The sequence below is a fragment of the Rhamphochromis sp. 'chilingali' genome, assembly GCF_963969265.1.
Source record: "Rhamphochromis sp. 'chilingali' genome assembly, chromosome: 6".
Lineage (NCBI taxonomy): Eukaryota > Metazoa > Chordata > Actinopteri > Cichliformes > Cichlidae > Rhamphochromis > Rhamphochromis sp. 'chilingali'.
In genome coordinates, this window is record NC_137933.1 from 11,651,414 (window position 1) to 11,673,593 (window position 22,180).

At 38.1% G+C, this 22,180-nt stretch overlaps 1 protein-coding gene across 1 annotated transcript in view; it reads left to right on the forward strand.

Annotated features, from left to right (window-relative positions):
* ddb1 (damage-specific DNA binding protein 1) overlaps positions 1–18,381 on the forward strand; it is a 54,316-nt gene extending 35,935 nt beyond the window's left edge. The window contains exons 19-27 of the mRNA XM_080885711.1: positions 1,634–1,757; positions 3,381–3,545; positions 4,082–4,176; positions 6,899–7,069; positions 9,801–9,910; positions 10,682–10,851; positions 14,614–14,716; positions 15,441–15,564; positions 17,714–18,381. Of these exons, the coding sequence (XP_080741837.1) occupies positions 1,634–1,757; positions 3,381–3,545; positions 4,082–4,176; positions 6,899–7,069; positions 9,801–9,910; positions 10,682–10,851; positions 14,614–14,716; positions 15,441–15,564; positions 17,714–17,797 (1,146 nt within the window). The 3' untranslated portion in view covers positions 17,798–18,381. The remainder of the gene's footprint in view (positions 1–1,633; positions 1,758–3,380; positions 3,546–4,081; positions 4,177–6,898; positions 7,070–9,800; positions 9,911–10,681; positions 10,852–14,613; positions 14,717–15,440; positions 15,565–17,713) is intronic.
* Positions 18,382–22,180: the final 3,799 nt, after the last annotated feature.

Consider the following 22,180-nt stretch of genomic DNA (forward strand, 5'->3'; position numbering starts at 1 on the left):
AGTAATCAACTACTGAGCCATTGTCAGGTTTGTCATAGAAATTTTTAGCATTTTAAATATACAAATTAGATAACAACGGGTTGTTTCTGGCTTTCAGTGTGAAGAGAAAGCATGTTGTACTGGCTGGAGAACAGCAAATCATGGTATCTATGTTCAAATGTGATGGTAAAACGGTATAATTCCATTACATTTGCCTTGAGAAGAAATAAACTTGTCAGTAATTTTTTTGGCGGTGGTGGTGGTTCACATGAGTAAAAAGAAACAGCAGGTGTTTAGTATAGAGTGCAAGCTTTAAGTCAACATGTAACACATCTCAGAAGGGAATTTGTCCCACTCCTCTTTAGAAAAACTCTCTAAATCCTGCAGGTTTCGTGACTGCCACTTGGCAACTCGAAGCTTTAGCTCCTTCCTACTTTTCTATAACATTATGGTCTGGTCACTGGCTAGGCCTCTAGACCTTAATGTCTTTTTGCTTTAGCCACTCCTTTGTTCCTGTGGTGGTATGTTTTAGGTCCTTGTCACGGTGAAAGAAAAAGGTTCTCATCCTTGATTTTACAGTTCGTAGCCCCATCCATTGGCTACTCCGTGTACTGAAGTTATCCTGTAAACTTATGAGATAAACAGCCCTGAAGCATAATGTTTCCACCTCTGTGCTTGACTGTGGGAATGTTATTCTTTAGCTCATAATCAGTATTTCCTCACAGCAGGTTGAGCTGGATTTTGATTTCATCTGTCCGCAGCACTTCATTCAATCAGATCAATTTAAAATTTGTTTTTTGTGTTTCATTTTTGGTTGATATTCTGTCTCGCCCCATTAAAATAAAACTCCCTGTATGTAGTGGCAGTGACCATATAGGCGCTAGGGCATGCATTTAACTACGCATCTCATAAAAATAAAGGTGACAAAAATAATGTAGTAGCAATAAGAGTAAATGTATGATGTCTAAATGATGATTAATAGGTTATTTTCTAAGTCTAATATAAAAACATTAATTTTTATTTTCAAATGGTGCAGGAACCCTGAAGGATTACAATTATTGTTAGAACATTTGTCCTGTAAAGCCATTTAGAAAGCAGCAGAGTGAATGAATGAGGAAGGATTAGGGCATTTGCTTTATTCCATTGTCATCTCTTACTATTGCTCACAGTCAAGCTCAATTTATCTGGTTAGAGTTTAGAGTTCACATCAAATTTTAACAACAGGGAACATAGTCAGCTTTTGTTTAATTTGTTGACACGAAATGCAGATGATGACTTTTTAGCTGACAAGAAAGAAAGAAAAAAATAGTAGAATGAGACTTTCAAAGGGATTCTCACATGGAGAGCTAATCAGAAACGTCCACACTGGCAGTATGTGTTATGCCCGCTCAGCATGGCTCTTTATCTTCTCCAAGGGGACAGGTGTATACTTTTATTTGTTTGCATTTACTGCCAGAGCGCCTCTCACATGTGATGACCAGAATGATGTTTACCTGATTTTAAAATGCTGCACATCTGCTGCCACAGATGGTGCCGACTGCGCTGTTCACACAGCTCATGTTGAAATGGGGATTTGAATTGTTTTATAAACCTGTGTTTGGCTTTGTCTGCCCTTCTCTTGCTTGTTCCATCTCATAAATCTGCATCCTTCTAGGCTCTCTCTAGCAGTGTGAGCTCCAGCAAGCTCTTCCCCAGCAGCACTTCTCCCCACGAGACTTCCTTTGGGGAAGAGGTGGAGGTTCACAATCTGCTGGTTGTGGATCAACACACCTTTGAAGGTGAGACAGCAGAATATATATTTCCATTTGAACTAGGAGCATATGATAGTAAAGTAATGTAAAATTGTTGGCAATATGGTGCATGGTCATCATTTGCTAATAAAAGTTGCTGTTTTCTTTTATTTAATCTTATTTTCTGCTTAAATATTTGTGTTTTTATGGTGGGTTTTTTGTGTTCTATGATTGTAAAAAGGTTCATAAAACATAAATGTTTTGGCATTCTGTATCTAAAGCAAACCTCTGGCTCTTTATTAAATAACTGAATGATTTTTGGGAGTCATGCAAACAGTTCAAGCTGAATCCCAGGCAGGATTTCCTTCAGTCTGTTTTGCATTGCAGATTTTACTGCACCAAGCCTTTTTTTTTTTTTTTTTTTTTAAATACCCAGGCATGACCATCCCCACATAAATTAGTGTATGTTATATGTTAATAATATGTAAATAAGGGACTGGCTCAGCACACTGTGTCCACATCCCATTCTGCTTTATTAATGTGCAATCAGATAACTGCTTATTTAGATGTTGTGAGTTTTCCATCAGATATGGAGACACATTTTGATGCATTAGGGTGCAGATCCTGATTTGTATGCAGTTATATTTTATTAATTACCTCCACCTACACTGCCTAGGTTAATGAGCAAAAGCAGCAATAAAATTGAAAAATTTCCTCTCTAGACAGGTGCAATAAAACTAAAAAGAGAGCGAGGGAGGTTAGAAATTATGCCTGTCTTCATAGTATACAGATGCAGGGGATCAGCCCGGTTTGCTACATAATTCTGAAAATCTTGTTCAGCGTCACACATCGAAATTGGCATTAAACACAAATGGGGGAGAAAAAAAAGTACAATGGGCCAAGAACAATCAAACAGACCTGTATACAAGCTGTAGGCAATCCTCCATCTTGGCTATAAGATATTTGGATGAGAAGACAAAAGCATGCTGTCTAATTATGAAACCATCCATTAACAACGAATGGAGAGCTGAACTGGGCGAATAATTACCAGACGATGTGTAGGACATGTGTTTAAAATAGCTCTACTAATGAATGTATTGTGCAGTGTTATACAATTACTGCACGACATTGAGTCCAGTGTAATGTGCTGCTGAGATTGCAATATTCAGATAAACCTGAGCTCTCACCTCAACGAGATAAATCTGATTCAAAAGAAGCAACGTGAGAGGATGGTAGAGGGAGATCTGGGCAGGTGTGGTGTGTTTGTTGATTTTCTGTTGTTTATACAGTATCCAGCGGCACTGCTTTTCAATTAGATTGTGAACTGAAAAGAGGTTCACATCATGGATATTATCTGTAGATTTTTAGATACTAACAATACTAATAACGTCTTAAATAATTTTAAAATAATATTTCTTAACTGTTCAAGTGGACATTGTGTGTTGTGAAAGGACATTATAACAGCGATTGCAGTAGTTTTTCCTCTATAGTGTAGTTAAAAACCTGCTTGGCCACTCATGCTTGCCTTGTCCGACTTTTATTGCAATGTTACAGTGTTTCCATTTGTGAAGAGATTCATTCTTCAACTATTAACAAAAACTTTAAATTCAAGTAACATTCTCCTTGTTTTACATTTCTAACAAAGTCATTTGTATTTTGTGTATTTGTCAGTTCTGCATGCCCATCAGTTCCTCCCCAGTGAGTATGCTCTCAGCCTGGTGTCTTGTCGCCTGGGAAAAGACCCATCTGTATATTTTATCGTCGGCACCGCCATGGTGTACCCAGAGGAGGCTGAGCCCAAGCAAGGACGCATCATTGTCTTCCACTACACCGACGGTCAGTACCCAAACATTCTTCAGGTTTCTCCATTTGCAGCAAATAAACCTAAAATCACTTTTCTGTCTTGTTCTTCAACCTTTATCCCATTTGCCTTCTCAGCCCGTCTCATTTCGCCTTGCTCTCTTCATCCTTCACCTGTTTTCATTTTCTCCTCTCCACCCTCTGTCCTGTATTTCACGCACGAACACTTTGTCCTGCCACGCTCCTGTTTCCCTCCTCACTTAATCATTTTCTTATCACTTCTTATCAGACGTTCCTCCTCTCGACACTACTGATTCTTCTCATTTCCTTTCACACTGCGCCCCTCTCAAGGTGCATTGCGTGCCTTTCGTTTATCCTCCTGCAACTCTTCATTATGCCTATCCTCATTCTGAACGCATCCGTCTTCCTTTCTTCACTTTTTCCCACATCTCTCAGTAATTAAGCAGTAGTCACTTTTTTTTTGTAGGAGCTAGTTTAACTCAACCTTTCATGTCTAATGCTTTGAAAGTTAACACAAGATTGACTGGGAGACACTCTGCTTTTTCCTCCAGGTAAGCTCCAAACCGTTGCTGAAAAGGAGGTGAAAGGAGCTGTCTACTCTATGGTAGAGTTCAATGGCAAATTCCTGGCCAGCATAAATAGCACAGTAAGTGGACATTAGTATTTTTAGCTGGTCTTTGACAAATCTTGACTTTTTCTTATAGTCATGCTTGAAGACCTGAAGAAAAAGTGCAGCTTGAAGGTTAAATTGTTTTAATTTGTCAGATTCTATTTTTTTTTCTTTTACTGAAAAAACTTGCTTGCATAATTAAATCTTTACTTTCGGCCCTTGGGAAGGTGCCTGAGTCAAGTGCACCTCCATCACAATTGCTTTTCACTGCACACGTCACAATTTACCATGTGGTCCAGAGATTAAAAGCAGCACCTCTCTATTTTGATTCAGTTTTCTCACCATGTGTCGAGGAAACTGAGTTATGAAAAAACTGTGTTTACTTTTATAACTGACCTGGCTCTGCAGATGCTCAAGCTTCCAGCTTGGATCCTTCATTTCACCTTAACGTGAAGAATAGCTGCATATTCTCTTCCAAATAGTATGTGAATATATAACATTTACACTCTAAAGTGTTTATTCCTTAAGCGTACTTTTGTAAAACTTCTTTGTATTGTGCTGGAGAGACATCAACTGAAGGTGACCTGGGACCAGGCTGTACTTTCATATAATATGAATTTGTAGCACAAGATGGAGCATTGAATTAATATAACATTTATGTAGGCGACCAAAATAACACATTCTCATGTCCGACGTTGGAATGAGGAAATGAGAATAGACCTAAAGATAAACATTTAAAATAAAACAAAACCAGCACAACACAACCATGGATATAATGCTGTCCCCTAGTGGTGAACGTTTTAAATTTGCAGAGGTTAGACAGTGGTGTGAAAAAGTGTTCGCCCCCTTCCTGAGTTCCTTTTTAATATTTGTCACACTTTTGAGAATTTTGTTTTACTCCACTGTGTCAGGCAGGTCCTAATTTAAGTGATTTCTTGATTGATAACTGGTGTGGCAGTAATCAGGCCTGGGTGTGGCTGGAGTTGATTTATGTTAAAACAAGGGGGTTAACTGTTTTGCACAGGGCCATGTAGGTGTGAATTTTTTGGCCCTCAATAAAGACCTTCATTAAGAAATGGCATTTTGTTTTTATTATCTTTTTCTTATATTTAATTTGTTTGATGATCTGAAAAATTTAAGTGTGACAAATATACAAAACAAATACTTTTTCAGTCAGACTGCTCAGTGTGCTTCATTTAGTCCACTTTCAAGTGATTTGCATGTTTTGACTTTCTTTGATTGTGACAGGAAATGACAAAAACTACCTCCTTAGCAGTTTTTCTTCAATATCTAAATCATTTGATCCCACATGGATGAATATGAGGATTTCTTGACATACAGTGCGAAAGAAACAGCCTCACTCCCCACTCTTTTGTAATATCACACTCATTCACACTAAGATATAGATAGATTAAAAGCTAGAAAGTCATGTTTATCCAAAGATTTAGTGATGGGTTTCAGATATCTGAAACTCATCACTCACTGCAGCTAACTTTCCACATCTAGCTCCCAAAGATAAACAGTGATTAAAGGGTAATCAATCCTGGAAGCAGTATTAATTTTTCTTTATGGTGACAACCTCAGTAGAGCATTATGCAAAATGTTTGGGATTTTTTTACTGGACAATTTTTCTTATTTTTTCTTATCTTTTTTTGTTTGTTTGTTTGTTTGTTTTTAAACTACAGAGTTTTACACTTGGATCTTTCTTTCTGCACCTTAGTGTCTTTTAAGCACAACACTCTTTATTTCTGCTCAAACTTGATATGGACAAACAAATAATTTAAATTTTTTCTGGAAATTTAAGAAATTCCTGACTCAAGTAGAAATGTTGTTCTTATATTGGACTACAAGCTGAGTGGAGTCCCCTACTGCAAAGACAAACAGTCAAGAGTCATTACTGATTCAGATTGATTGCAGCGTAGGAATACAAAATAGATTGAAGTGAGACCGTGATTGTTTAGAGACGAGTGACCTGTGCAATCACCTTGTGATCAAAATTGGTGACCCAGAGGTTGAGGATATTGCATGGTGATTGCAGCTACTTTGATGTAATCACTGGGCAACCATCTTTTTTTGGTTCTCTTTTTTTCGTTTTTCTTTTTTCTTTTGTTTGTTTGTTTGTTTTCTCCCCCTTAGTAACTCTAGTACAGCTGAGTAAATAAAGTTTGAAAATGTTTATTACATTTTTAAATTATACTCAACTATAAAAACAAAGAAAAAAATAGATCCGAAAGTAAAACAAAAAGACGTCATTAAATGAATAAAGGATGAAGTTGTTTTGTTTTTGTTGGTTTTCTTTGTTGTTGTTGTAATGTAAACTTTGTACATGTAGTTACATTTTTTGAAATAATAACAACAATAGATGATGACTATAATGATAATAATAATCATTCTAAATAAAACCGGCTAGTCTTTGTTCTATTGAGTTTACCGTCATGAGTAGAAATTTGGTCTACCTTGATTTTTTTTGTTTTGTCAATTGCTTGACTCAAATTAATTTAAAAAAAGTTGTTAGCTGGTGCAGACAGCATGAAACTGCGAGTGTAAATAGCCGTTTAATGTTCATTAATGTTGCAGCTTATAATTCACATACTCAATCAGCACCTCGCCTTCATGCTCACACACACAATCTGGAGTGATAGCATTGTGGAAGTAAAATGTCATACACTTCATCAAACATGGCTAAAGCTAATCACTGCTGCTTTTATCTTTGGCAGCTTGACAACCAACAATTATACACACTTCTTGTTTGTTTAAGGTCCGTCTGTACGAGTGGACGGCCGAGAAGGAGCTGAGGACCGAGTGTAACCACTACAACAATATTATGGCCCTTTACCTGAAGACCAAAGGAGATTTCATTCTGGTGGGAGACTTGATGAGGTCCGTCCTGCTGCTGGCATACAAATCCATGGAGGGCAACTTTGAAGAGGTAAGAAGAGAAGGTTTAATATATCAAACAAGTTGGTTTGTCTGTACTGAAAACAGCTGTGAAAACACAAATTAACCTTGAGTTTCATTCAAGGCTGCTGGTTTTGAAAGAATTTGATTTTATTTTTAAAGACTTTGGTTTAGTGTCTGTTTACCCACATTTGCATGTTGTCACTCTTCTCTTCAGGGTATAAATGTTGTTGTTGTTTTTTTTTTAATGTCTACCACGCATAGCCTCATACCTCCCAGCCTTCTGATGAGCAAAGTGTTCAAATTGATTTGTGGAAGAAAGATACAGAGATTTGATGATGAGTCACGCATCCTATTGTGTGCGTGTTGTGTTGTTATGCTCTGTGCAATAAGTCCTGGAGACCAAAAGGGCTTGAATTTATTTAGAAACAAAATATACCTTCAAGTGCCTTAAAATTTTAGATGGAAAATATTATCTACTTACATACCAAAGCAAGTATAATCAATATTTTACATTAAAAATAGATAAAGTGTTGCACCTAAAAAAAAAAACTAAAAAAAAAACAAGTACTAAACTCTGTAGTTTGCTGTTGGGAGATAGAAAATCTTTAATTTTCTCTGCCAGCAGCTTTGGTTCGGTGCAACAGGCTGTTTGTTTTAGTGTACAGTGCTGTATATTTCTCTATCTGGCCATCAGGACTCTAACATCATTCACAATAACACAATCAATTTGATATGTGATATTAAAATGTCGTATTGTGATATCATTGCTATAGCTGTGGCATACATTTACACTCTAGTGCATGGACTAACGAGACAAGCCAAGGCGTGTGTGAGAGCAACAGCCACACCTGTCAGCCTGCAATGACGATTTAGTATGTAAAACAGGAGCTACTTATACAACCCAGCGCGACAACATGCAAGAAAACCATTCATGCAAAACAAGGAAACAACAAATGTGTTTCAACACTTTAGGTCAAAGCTGTCCAGTGCAGCTTGGCTACAAAGAAGTAGATGCTTGCAGTTGATGATGTGGGATGTTTTTATGTGATGGTGTTGGGCCGCTCCTGATAAGTTAAGCAATTTAACATTGTAACTTATCAGGAGCTGCCCAACACCATCTGCTACTAGGGCTGTGCGATATGACCAAAATCTCATATCCCGATATAAGAGCGTCCTTTAACCGGAGTCGAGTGTTTTAACCGATGCATGAAACTACACATTTTTAGACATAAGTTGTAACGGCCGCCGTTTTCTTTGTATTTATTACATGGCGTGCTGTGGGTTGCCTGTTCTAACATTTGAGTCTAAGGTTTATTTTTTAGCACCTGGCGGCTCTAATCTGCTCTTTCACGTGATTCAGTTTATTTTGAAAAGTCTCAGCAGGATCTTGAGCTTTATTGTGAAAGGTTTATGTGGAACATAAACAAGCGGACATGCAAAGGTGCTACCGTCGCTGTTGCTAACCACAAGGCATAAAAACAAGCGCTTGTCCATCAGTAGTGTGGTTATATTAAATAAATATATATATATATATATAAGAGAAAGAGAGAACTTAAGAGAGAAATTAATATAATTAATTTAGCCACTACAGTGATCATCAGAACGATGAAAAAATATTGCCGTAAACAGTTTATTTTGCGACACCATGAAACAAACGATAACGTAAAATGAAACGATAGACGTTTTTATATCGTCATCCAATATATATCGTTATATCGAACAGCCCTATCTGCTACCATGTTAAATTACTTAGTGTTAAGCATTTACTTTATTTTCAACGATTTCCTGGGAAAACTAGCTACTCAAACTACTTTGGTGCTACACCTGATTTATGTTGTGTCACTACTGTTGCACTATATTGTTCCTCCTGCTAACAACTTGTTTCAGTAGATTCACACTTCAAATTAGGAAGTGTGTCATCAGGGACAGTAGCTCATTGGAAGAGGCTGGAAAATGTCCTTCATTTATTTACACTTATAAGTGCTGCTTCAGTTCAGTATTTTTTTTTCTACATTGCCAGAAATATCATTATCACACCTTTCCTGAAATATTTCAAGATAGATATTACAGTATAACCCCTACTGCTCAACACCAAACAGAAAGCAGAGATAGTTTGCAACTAGCTTTTGAATGTAATGACACATTCAACAGATAAACAGCTAGATATTTACCTTAGAAGATAAACAAGATTAAAAGTAAATATTGGCCTTATATTTATCTGTAGTCATGTGAACCTGTATTCTTTGTAATGATCAATAGGGGTCATCTTAATGTGTTTATCATCTCAAACACTAATTTTCAGTCATCTTTAATACAGCACGGTGATCTACTTTGCCAATTAGACTCCTATTAACAGTAAAATAGATGATAAAGCATTGTTTGGCTTATTGCTGGAGTTGTACATGATCTAGCATCCTTCATTTAAAATAAGCCAGTGAGCTCACAGTGCAAATACTTTGAGTTATATATAGTGTCCATCATAGACCCAGTTCAGGATCCTCTATGCGCATAATCAGCATGAATAGAACAGATTTGAAAAGCATTTTTCATGCCTTTGTATTCAAGGACATTTCATGTTGCTCGGGGCTTGAAACATAAAAGCAGTATGTTTGGAGTCAGCACTTCTTAGCTCATAGATAATGCAGTATCTACTTGGAGACAAGTACCACCTTTGTTTTGCCCAGGACCTCTCTGGTGTTTACTGTTTTCTCTGACATATCTTACGTTTGTTTGTTTTGTTTTTTTATTATTTGCTTTAGATTGCCCGTGACTTCAATCCTAACTGGATGAGTGCAGTGGAAATTCTGGATGACGACAACTTCCTGGGGGCGGAGAACGCCTTCAATCTGTTTGTCTGCCAAAAGGACAGGTGAGGAGGAGCAGTATAAACGGTGCCGTGAGTAGTTTTGCACATTAACGTGAATGATTCCTGTAAGCATTACGGCCCCATTACATTTTCCATTGAAGTCAACCATCAAAAAGTTTGTGTTAACTCCAACATTTATTCACTGAAAGCAGTATCATCTTATTAGGAGGGTGTTTTTTACCGTGAGTTGCACGGTACTTTGTAGAGCACCATCACTGGAGTGAATGTGATGCAGCAGCAATTGTCCTTGCATTTGTTTTGGAAGTTATCTCAGCGGTGAACTTTTAGTCACTCTGCTGCCTTTCTCTCTTTAGTAATTCTGCTATAAAACAAGTGTTGACTTTAAGGAAAAGTAAGAAAGATGTGATCTGGAAGTGAGTGTGCTACATTTATGTCCCAGCTTATTATCCGCCTTCTACATCAAGCTGGACCTCTCAATGCTTTTGACCTTTATTTTTGTGGCACATCTCTCTTCCTGTTGCTCTCCCCCGTTTCTCACCCTTTTATCCATTACTTCTCTATCATTCTCTGACCTTTTCTAACGCTTTTAATATCTCTACCCCCCTTGTTTTTTGTTTTGTTTAATCGATCAAGTCTGTCCCCCAATAATTTATTCTCCCTTAACATAATTTTCTCTTTGTTTTTGCACTTTATTTTTTCTCTCCTGTTTGCTCATACATCAACTCTTTTTCTCACATGTTTTATTCTTTATTGTTTGTAATCCCTCACTCTCCACCTTTTGCATTTCTCTCCCACCGTCCTTTCTCCGGTCAGTGCGGCCACCACAGACGAGGAGCGTCAGCACCTGCAGGAAGTGGGGCTGTTTCACCTTGGGGAGTTTGTAAATGTCTTCTGCCATGGTTCGCTGGTGCTGCAGAACCTCGGCGAGAGCTCCACACCCACCCAGGGCTCAGTGCTCTTTGGCACGGTTAATGGCATGATTGGTAAGTGCACTGATGACAAATGACAAATTGCTGTAAGCCTACAGCCAGTATTAGTTAGCATAGTTTAGCTTAGCCAGTATTAGTTAGCTTAGCTTCCCAAGACTGAGAAAAGGTGGAAACTACATGCCAAGTGACAAAGGTAACAATATTTAGTTCCCACTGCCTCTCAGTCTACACAAAGACAAACGGTGCACTGTTTCTTGGCTGGTAGTAGGAACTTCCTACTGTCCACTGGTTTCCTTGAACTGAGTGGAGGCTCCCAGCCAAGTAACTTTTCAGCATGTAGCACTCCAAAACTTTACTTTCACCTTGGCTTTTGTCCTGGTCAGACAAATGAGAGATAATTTGTTAATTAGTGGAAGTGACGGGAGGTAGATAGTTTTCAGAGCCAGGCAAGATTTATCCCCGCCCTCCTTGTTTTTCAGCCTTTGTGCAAAGATGCACTGAGAAGTCAGGGGCTCCAGTCATCTAACTGTTGGCTAAATCTGATTTTTAACTGCTGAAATTTCTCTTTTAGCGTTACTTCACCTAAATGGCAAAAATATGAATATTTTCCCACTCATTAGTAATGTCCAGTTTTATAGATTAGCATGGATTTATTTGTAGTAGCCACTGCTGAGAGTTTCCATCGTTATTCAATAGAGGATTGATAGCAGGAGTTATTCTGTGGTGTAAGATGTAAATAGAACAAGCTCATTTTAACCCTGTGTTTAATTTTAAAAGATAATAAAATGAAACTGTTTTTGGAAATACAGTTCATTTTAAATTTAATGCTGTCAAAGGTTAGATGTTGAGCACTTTATTGAATCTCCCTCTTCTTCTTCTTCTTGCTACGCTCTTTATTGATGAACTGAGGAGTTGCTGTAGGTTTAAGAGAGAAATCTTCTCTCTTACTGGCTCAGGTGACTGGTCTGGACAGGCCAGTTTATAGCACCCAGGCTCTTTTCTTTTCAAGCAGTAAGGCGTGCATCATGAAATGCGCCAGGAAAGGACACAGTCTAAGAGGCAGCTTTTTTTTTTCTTTCTTTTTGTTTTTAACCAGTTCTAGTGAGATTCTCAATGTTGATCTTTTCACCTCTGTGTTTTCTGTGTTTTTGCTGATCAGCATATGTAGATGAATAATGAGAAGAATTCTACAAGTCTTTAGAGTTTTAATTTAAAAAACCTGGTTTCTCTTTCTTACTTCTTTCTAGTGTTTTGAAATGTGATATGATATGATATACCTTTATTAGTCCCACAAGGGGAAATTTCATGAGGCTGCCGACCTATTGCACGCAGTGGCGTCGCCGTGATATTTAAGACAATAGCAGATTATTACAGCCAGGTGGTTTTTATGTTTTACAGAGCTGCATATTTTTTGTTGATCAAAAGCTTCAAAACGCTGCCTCCATTGCTCAGGATAAACCTGATAGAATAAGACACGGTATGACCTCTCATGCTCCCAAAGTGCTGTCTAATACACACAAAGTTTGCAGACTATCAAGGATCAAAACCTCTACCAATCTACAACTAATTACAAAACTCTAAGCATATATAAGTAAATATTTCTAAGCATAAATGACAATCAACAATACAAATCTAACAAAACCACAGGTATCTCTGTGAACAGTTTTCTAACAGATTAGGTAGGAAATTTAAAAAGAAAAAAAATAAATAAATCCGGTGAAAAATCTCACAATGACAGTCCTTTAGCAAATGACTGCTCTGCAGTGCTACAGTCACTGTCAGTGTTTTCATATTCCTCAGGCTAATTAGACGGTGCACAAATGTCTCCAAAGCCATTTCTTTAAAACTAATGTTTCCATTTGAGAAAGGAATAAGAAAGGAAAAGAAATCACAGTTTACACCTCATTACTCAGATTAAAACTAGTAACTTTCATCCTGGCAGTAATGAAGGCAGGGATGAAAAACGCGGAGGACACAACATTCAGACACAGCAGTATTTCACCCCTTGGTCTCCCAGAGCACATAATTTCCCCTCAGCACTCTCTCTGTGACTCCTGAAAAAGTGTCAGAAGAAAGTTTAACAGGATACGAGAATTTCCATTGTACGCTCCAGTTAAAGGTTTCCACAGGAGCTGGTAAACTAAAATGAGCTTCAGTGTCTAATGAAGATAAATACCTCTGCCAGGGTTATTGCTCTGAGATGTTTTGATTTATTAGACATTACTGGAAAGAAGCTGCAAGGCCGCAAGATTATTCCAGCCAGATAGCAACAAACAAGCAGATAAACTTGCAATAAACTTGTTGAAAATGGATAGTAGGTAATCTTAGATGGGAAGATTATTGTGATTGATTGAAGTAACGCGGGAGAGTCCATTATTTGGGAAAGGCAGAGCTTTAGGAACAGTCTTTCAATGCTAAATGTAAATTCTAAATATTTTACTTTTGTTATTAGTCAAATAGAGAATACTGGATGTTAGTATTTTCTAAGGAGTTGCGGAGCTTAATCAGTGTGATGAAGTTTAAAATGTTTTATTTAGTTTTTTTGATTCACTTTTAGCTAAACCTCCAAAATATGTTTTGTTCTAGCATGAGGCCAAAATGAATAAATTGTAGTTTTTATCTATTTATTCCTCTCGATTTAATTTTTTCCCCAACTTCATATATATATTCTATCTAAAAATTTCTGACTGTTTGTTAAACAAAACAAGACAACATGCAAATGATGAGCCATGAGTCCAATTTACATACAAGTTCCTAGAAGATCAGCAGGAGAAAATGCATATTCATTGGTTTTTTTCATCCAGAACTGTTGATGCAGAATGTGGTATTTGGGTGCACTGAGTTGCTGGCACTAATCCTCCAGTGGAAAAGGGAGAAGGAGAGGGTAGACTGATGATCAAAGACCTTTCATTAACCCTCTGATGAAGAAAAATAATGTCGCATTTTTTTTCTGCAGCTTTTATTTGGAACACTTTTATAGTCTCTCTGTTGCTCCACATCAGTCACAGCAACACAAAAAGCATATTAAATAGAATTTACTGTTTATTGACGCATACGGCACAGGCTTCCATCACATTGCCATACAGCGTATTCACTTTAGCATTTTTTATTAAACATAAAAGCGTTAAGTGCCTAATATCAAGTTGTTGCTCCAAGTTTTGTTTTACATTTTTATTTCTGACATTTCTCAGTCAAAGCTAATCAGATTAATAGATGATTATAGTAGTTAGTTGTTGCCCTGCTATCCTCCAGGCTCATGTCCCAAAGCACTTTCATGACTTTACAGACACAGAAATAAGTTCTGCATTGCACATCAGTGCAACTCTTTGTTCACAAGTTGCTTTTTTTTTGTTTTGTTTTGTTTTTTGTGGCAGTCAGTTTGAGTGCACATTACTTCCCCAGAGCGTTAGATTAGCCCACTCTGTGTGCCAGAACTTTAATTTGTAGCACAGAGAAGAGCGCACCACTCCCCCAAAACCGTGCGACTACAATATTTACAGCACAGTCGGTCTCAAAATGAGACCGTTTGGAAATCTTTTAAATTATTGAACTATTGAAATCATGCTTCTTTACACCCAACATAGTCCCAGCATACAAGCATGAAATTTGTATTAGGGAGATTGCAGTCACACTAATGATCTTTTGATTTATTAATTATACAGCTGTTATGAGTTTATTATGAATCTAGTCCTTAAAATTCTTCTCGCTGATGTGAACCCAGAAGTATTTCCCATCTGCTGCAAAAGACTGCCGAGGTGAAAATCTGTAACGCCTCCATTGTGTTTTTGACTAACGTGTGCGTGTTTGTGTGTTTAGGTCTGGTGACATCCCTGTCCGAGGGCTGGTACAGCCTCCTGTTGGACCTGCAGAACCGCCTCAACAAAGTCATCAAGAGCGTGGGAAAAATCGAGCACAACTTATATCCTTTTTACTTTTATAGTACGCTTGCCATCTGTCAGAAAGATGGAGGTGAACTGCACTGGCAGCTGTGGTTTGAGAAGCGAGAGGAGTAATACTGTTTTCTTTTAATTAGCTTTGATTTGTTTGATAGATATTTCAAGTGTGCGAAAATTTGTATTCGGCTCCACAGGCTTTTGTCTCATCATTTGATTTGTATTTACAGCTTAAACTAAAGCAATTTAGCAGTTGGCAAAAGAAGTCTTTTGTGACTTATTTTATCATTTTTAAGCAAAACTTGAGCCACTTCTGATTTCTCTGATGTGAGGTTTTACTGGTTGCATTGATCTTCTACTGACGTACTGCGACGGCTTGTTTTTAGGTTTTAGAGCGCTGGTCAGACAAAACTAAGCTTAAGAAAATCTCCTCTGGTTTTAGGAAATTGTGAAGGGCATTTTTCTGTTTTTTAGATTTCATTGATTTGTCCAGGCATGTTAGTCTAGATAATACATTCCCCAAAGTATTATTAAGCATTGCACAGTTGTTATGGATTCAGCAGTAACGTGGTGACTCAACCAACCTTTTCTCTCTGGTCTTCTGAGCAGTGCTGCTTTTATTAGACTGCTTTCTCACTGTAGTGAATATCTGTTGACTCGGCCTGAGGTAAAGTGTGCGTTATTGTACCGAAGGTGCTGTCCTCAGGCGAAGCAACTGCCTTGTATTGATTTTCCTTGACTGCGCTGCACCTGGAGGTCCTTCCACACGGAGCGAAAGACGGAGCAGGCCACGGGATTCATTGACGGGGACCTCATTGAAAGCTTCCTGGATCTCGGCCGGGCAAAGATGCAGGAGGTTGTCAGCACTCTGCAGGTAGGAGCTCATGTCCGTTCGGATCTACATTTAACCAGGATGGTTTTCAAGTGATGAGTAAACATTGTTACAAAAACATACCAACAGAGGTCTCTTTAGAGTCCGCTTGGTGTTTTTAGTGTAGTGATAACATGTTGTAAAACAAAATAGAAGTCATTATTCATCCCAAGCCAACAGTTTGTTGATGACTTTTCCCTTTATGACCTCTAGTTGAGTACAAGAAAGAGTTGTACATCCCTCGGTACTGTCATCACTGATTACACATAAAGTGTGGGCTGGCCTCTGCAAATGATTAGTCAGTATATTTAAGAAAGACATTAAACTTTCTGAACCTTTTGACTTTAGTCAGATTGCCTTTGTCTATAATTGCTGTTTTCCATCTGCCTCATTTGTAAAAGCTCATTGTTTTTATCCCACCAAATCTTTTCACTTGGATTCAAGTCTGCTAACTGAGATAGTCAGTATGCTCAGGATCCCCGTCTTCCTGGAACGTTCAGTGATTACCAAGAGAGCATCAGTTCCTCACGACAAACATTGCCAGCGCTTGCAGCTTGTCAGATTGGCCTCGTCAGTCTTATAGCAGCTCTAGTCCAATCTTAAACCGCCTCCCAAACCTCTGTCTTCACGTCTCTTTTCATATTTAAGTTGTATTATGTTCAAAAGAGCAGCGAGGCATCAGGCCCGTGCCTGTTTAGTGTTTAGCTTACAGCCTGTCTGTTCCTGCCTCCATCACTTTCTCCAGCACGTACCTGCCGGTAATATGGAGGCTCTTTCTCCACAGTTGTTTTGAAAGTCTGAGGCTCCTTCGGGAAATTTTACACTTTGTTCCCGGGTGTGCAGCTGTATCATAACTTTTAAAATAGGAACTTGAATTGCTTTGGAAATCTTGCAGGCAGTGCCATTTTGGTGTAAAGAAATACTTTGTGTTAGGTTTGTGAGACAGCTCTCTTCTCTATGGCATGTGTACTCAGCTCGAGTGCAGAGATGGACTTGCATCTATATCACTGAAGTAAATTCAGTGTTATTCCCTCTAGTATAGTTGCATATTGTTATTAGTAAATTTCAAGTGAACAAACAAATATGAAAGCTGGTGTAATAACTGAGGTTGACAGAAGCCAACAGGTCCAACCGGAGCAGCTGGTGAAGAAGGATGCAGTTTGTATTTGTGGTTTTTTGGCTTAAAGCGACGCTGAACTTTGAATGACTCTTTGGACAGTTTTTATTAGCTGACTGGGAACTGGAAATAACATTCATAGCAGAACAGGTGGGAAAATAAATTTTGGCATATAAACAAATAACAATATACTGCTTTGTGTGTCTTCTTAGCCTTACTGCATTTAAAAAAAAAAAATTACACTTTTAGCTGATAAACAAAGGCTGTTCCCTGTTTGCCTCCCGAGAGCAGCCAATAAAGACAGTCCAAAGTATTTGGATGGTTTGTTTGCCAGGAGATGCCTGTTTAAAGCCAGGGTTCTGCTAAAGTTGGATCACTGCTATAAAAATAAAATATGTTAGCTGCTCACTGGTGTCTCTGTGCAACTAAAAATAGGTACACTAAAAACTGATTGCATATTTGATATAAAAAATTAAGCCTGCAACTAACAGTTTCTTGTTTTGTTTTTCAGCAGCCTAGCATCTTAATACGCTAAAAAGCCCATTAAAATCTCAGCTTTATGAAGCTCAAGTGATGCCATCACATTTACTCTGTCCAAAGAAGACTCTGGAATCCAGCCTTATCCATTTTAGTCATTTTTGGACAAAAAAAAAAAAAACATAGTCCAAGAAAAAAATGTAATCAGTTCTTTTGTGTTGTTTGCTTGCACTTTCATTGAAAGCCCATCATTTAAATCCCAGTAGAAAGAAGTTTCGGTTCACAGCAGGAAAACCCAAGAGCCTCTACAGGCAGCAGAAAGTGATGAAAAAAATGACACGGATTAAGTGCAATCATATAAAAAATAATAATAATAATAGATAAATAAAAAAATTGGCAGAAACTAAGCGTTGAGTAATTTTTTTCAGAAGCTTTTTAGATCATTTCATGTCCACTCAAGTGAAATAATAAATGCAGGTGAAGGAGTGAGGCTGAGTGGCACTGGGGGGGGTTTCTCAGTATTGGAGCCTCATAGCTCCAATTGTCATTCAATTTCAGATCGATGACGGCAGCGGCATGAAGCGTGAAGCCACAGTGGACGAGGTGATTAAGATTGTAGAGGAGCTGACAAGGATCCACTAGTTTCCAGTGGCATCGAGAGCCCCGCCGAGCGAGGGGACGGTCCCGAGGCGTAGTGAAGACGCTGACGAAGGGAACGGTTTGGTTGTTTTGCAGATATGTAAATAATTATAAATAAACAATGTGCGCATGGTCATCTGCCAGACTTCAATAATTTGTCACCTGTTGAGACCCTGAAGGTGCTACACGATGACTGTAGCACTCTTCATTTAGACGAGAGTCTCCAGGCAAAGTGCGTAGCATCCTGTCTGAACAACAGAAAGACCGAAGTGAAAACACTGGTCTGAGTGCGTGCGTTTGTTTGTGTGTGTGCGAGTGCGCGTGTGTGTGTGTGGAATATAAACAGGAAAAATCCAGAGATTTTCCTCACACAGAAGCTGTTCTCTGGGATGTTTGTGACAGTTTAAGGTTAGCTGATTGTCTACACCCCACCTTTTAAATGTGACTGCTTTACAGTTCCCAAGTTTATTCGTCAAGTCTGGAGTAAACTTGCTGTATGACAAAGAAAATAAGATAGATTTATAGATATTTTGTCTTTGTGATGTTTTCTTTGTTAATTCTAATAAACTTTGCTTTAGTACTCTTCACATCTTTATCTCCGGTTCTTGATTGTTGTCCAAACTCAAGCCTTGGTGCACTGCATCACTCGAGGTTACCGCTGTCAGTAATTAATGTAAAAGTCAATAATTAGAGTTGCTCATGAAGACTTCTGCATACTAGTTTAAACTTCTTGCTTTTCATGGAGCTCATCTGGATTAACAAATCTAAAGTCTCTGCAGCTGATAGGTTTAATATGAGCCATTTACTTGCAAAGATGTAGACATCCCCGTTGTCTGTTATTTGTGGTTGGTGCTAACTGATAAAACACAATTATACTAATAACTTCAACTACCCATATTGAACATTACATGCACTAAACTGCATCATTTTGACATGTTTATCTACAGTTTAGCCAAAGTGCTGTGATCCTGCTGCTCTGAGCTTTAATAACTAAGCTTTAATTAAATTGCATTGGGCTGATGATGCAAACAGTTTTGATTCCAGCTTTTAAAATGGGAAAATGCAATTTCTTTAATTTCATTGTTTTGTTAAAAAGCGATAAGAAATAATCAGTTGAGATAAAATAATAATATCTTCAACTGAGTTTTTAAATGTATTTAAAGAGCAGATTCAAGATGAATCACAAAGTGCTTCACATCAAACAACACTAAAACAAAACATGAGACCGGGACTAAAATACCAGGATATCAGAGATTAATAGATAGTGCTGCTTAATTGTGCACATTGCTAGTACTTTTTACCTGAAATGGAGGGTTTTATAGTGCAGTATAAATACTTATAATTCTGTAAAGAATCTAAAAATGTCACTGCTCGGCTGGCACGGCTCTTAACGTACAACTTTATAGCCTCTTTATTCAGGCGGCACTGTTTTTATTTAGGTTGCAAAGTTGAGTCTTTTCCCGTTTTTATATGTACAACTATTTAATATTCTTCCAGAAGGTGCCCTCTACGATCTCTGCAGTCAGCCTCGTTCATCAAATTAATACAGCTCCTTGGGTTTTATTTGCAGTTAATGCTGACTCGCTACTGTCAGCGCCACAGCCACAGTGAACTTGCCCCCCCCCCCAAAAAAAATAAAGAAAAATTGGTTTAAAAAGTGTTTCTGGGACAGTAAATCTGTTTGTGTACCGAGCACGCAGAGTCTCATCTGTGTTTCTTTATCAGACCTGCTGAAATTCAGAATGCTGCTGTGCATTGTATTCTCAAGCATCTCATTAATTTATGTCGTGTGCACATTCCTCTTCATCTTCAGTAAACAATGTCAGATTGGAATAAAGCAGCGTCTCCTGTTGAAGGTATCAAAGGTCTTACAGATGGAAATACTGCTGGGCTGACTGTGCGCACCAGCCTTTTAGAAATGATTCTCTCCACTGAGATTTTGAAGGAAACTGGTCACTGACTGGCAGCGAAAGTCCACTGCCAATTCTCCTGAGCTATTTTTGTCCCACTGTCACCATCCAAAGGCATTTTTGCTCTGCTTCTGCCTCCATCTTCACACCCACTGTACTCTGAGTTCACTGGAGACCTCTGTACATGTCACAAAGAAATCAAATTAGAGTGCAGACATTAAAAATAATACGTCAACTCAATATTTGTACCTGTTTTCACTGATGGGGGATTCAATTTTCTGTGATGGAAACTCATATCACTCTGAGTACTGCTGCTTTTTATTTTGTGTAAGTCACATGTTGTAAGTTGTGTGTATACACACTACACTGATGCCTTACCAAGGACATACCAGAAAGCAGGACACAGTGACAGCCCCCTATGTAACCGTGTATATCACAGCATTCATTCTTAATGTTAATGCAAGGTTTATAAAAAAGCACTCCAGGCAACATTGCTGTAAGATATTAAGCTTTAAAATGGTTAATGTGGCGCTTTGACCCAATGTTTTGTTCCACCGTTAAATAATAATTCCCCTTGTAGATCTCCAGGGGTGTGTCCATCCTCAACCCGAATGTTAACAAAGCGGTCAGCCCTCACTAAAAGTTTAAAACACACAAATATATTCTGAACTATTATGTCTGATCTTAAATATTTTAAGCCTTTGCAAACTTGCTTGCTTTCACATGTTATGTTAAAATACATTTATAACATGAAATATTCAGGACTAAAAGAAATAATCAGCCCTGAGGTTCAAGCGAAAAAACCAAAAAAAACATCGCCATGCATTTTTCATTGAAAACTCAGCTAATCCCTTTCAGACAACAGGGCAAAAAAAAAACCCTGAAACAACCAAGACTCTAACGCTTTAAGGTGGCTGTGTAGAGCCCCATGGCTCATTGTATTTAGTAACTGAATGCAAGTTTTAATGATTTGTTTATGTCTAAAATCTGTCTCACTTCATCTCAGTTTGTATTAAATAATGGAGGCTTTAACCCCCAGCTGTTTCCACAAAGCCTGCATAATTACTCGCTTAAAACACATTTAAGAGTTTTGGAAATCTGTCACCATTAAACCATAAAACTGAAAGCATGACTACGTACGATGGCTTTGCATGTTTTGACAGCAAGTTCACCCCGTTTCCACAGAAAGAAAGCACACACTCCTTCACTTCTAAGGTTTGATGTATCAGGGCACATTCAAACATAAATTATGTAAAAACAACTTCAGATGAACAACCGCACATGACATACCACACCATGCCATGACTTATTTAACAAAAATTCATCCAAAATTCAGAAGTGCCGTGTGAGAAACCAAGTAAAGGAGGTCAGTTGGAGCCAGGTGCTGCTAATTAAATGTCTCTTATTAACTGATCATCAGCTATGTGAGCGCCTTTAAGAAAGGAGACGTGTTAGCAGTTTCCTGGATTGGAGTGTTTGGGTGTATCTTAACATAATGTCAAGAAGGAAAGACGGCAGCAGTGATCTTAGAGAAGCATGTGCTGCTTCCCATCAATCTGGGAAGGGTTATGAGGGCGCTTCTAAACAATTTGAAGTCCATCATTCTGCAGTGAGCAAGATTTTATTCACAAGTGGAAACAATTTAAGGCCGCAGCCAGTCTTCCCAGAAGTGCAAATTCACTCTAAGGTCAAACTGTGCAATGTTCAGAGAAACTGCAAAAAAAAACCTAAGAGCTCTCAGACTCAGACCTCAGTTAGCCTGTTAAATTCATGAGAATACAATTAGCGAAAGACTGAACAAGTAGCGGCTTTGTTGTGTTGCCAGAACAAAGCCTTTTCTCTGAAAAAAATAATTGCATCTGAACAAATATCATAAGACGTTTGATGCAGTGTCCTTTTGGACGAACAAGGCCAAATTGGAAACATTTGACTATGATGGACAGTGGCTAGTGTGGAGAAAACCGAACGCAGCATATCAGCACAAACACTTCATATCAACTGTCAAGCACGGTGATGGAGGGGTGATGATTTGGGCTTGTTTGGAGCCACAGGACCTGGGAACTTTGCAGTCATTGAGCCAGCTATGAACTCAAAGTCCAACCTGATTAAAACACTTTGATGGAACTTTAAGAGAACTGTGATTAAATGAATTCCTGCAAATCTTAACCATCTGAAGTAGCTTTGTAAAGATAAGAGTGAGCCAAAATTCCCCAACAATGATGCGAAAAACTGATAAAGGCATAAAGAAAATGATCATGGCTGCTAAAGCTGGATCTAAGTGTTTGTTAAATAATTAATGACATGGTGCAATGTGTCATGTGTTGTTCTTCACCTGGGGTTGTATTTAAATATGATTACAACTTTGTACAGTCAGGATTAACCTGCGCTGCTATCACTCAAACCTCTAGTGGAATTATTTTGTTAAAAAAAGAGATTTTTCTGTCATAAATTTGATTTGCATACATTTTTATGCAAA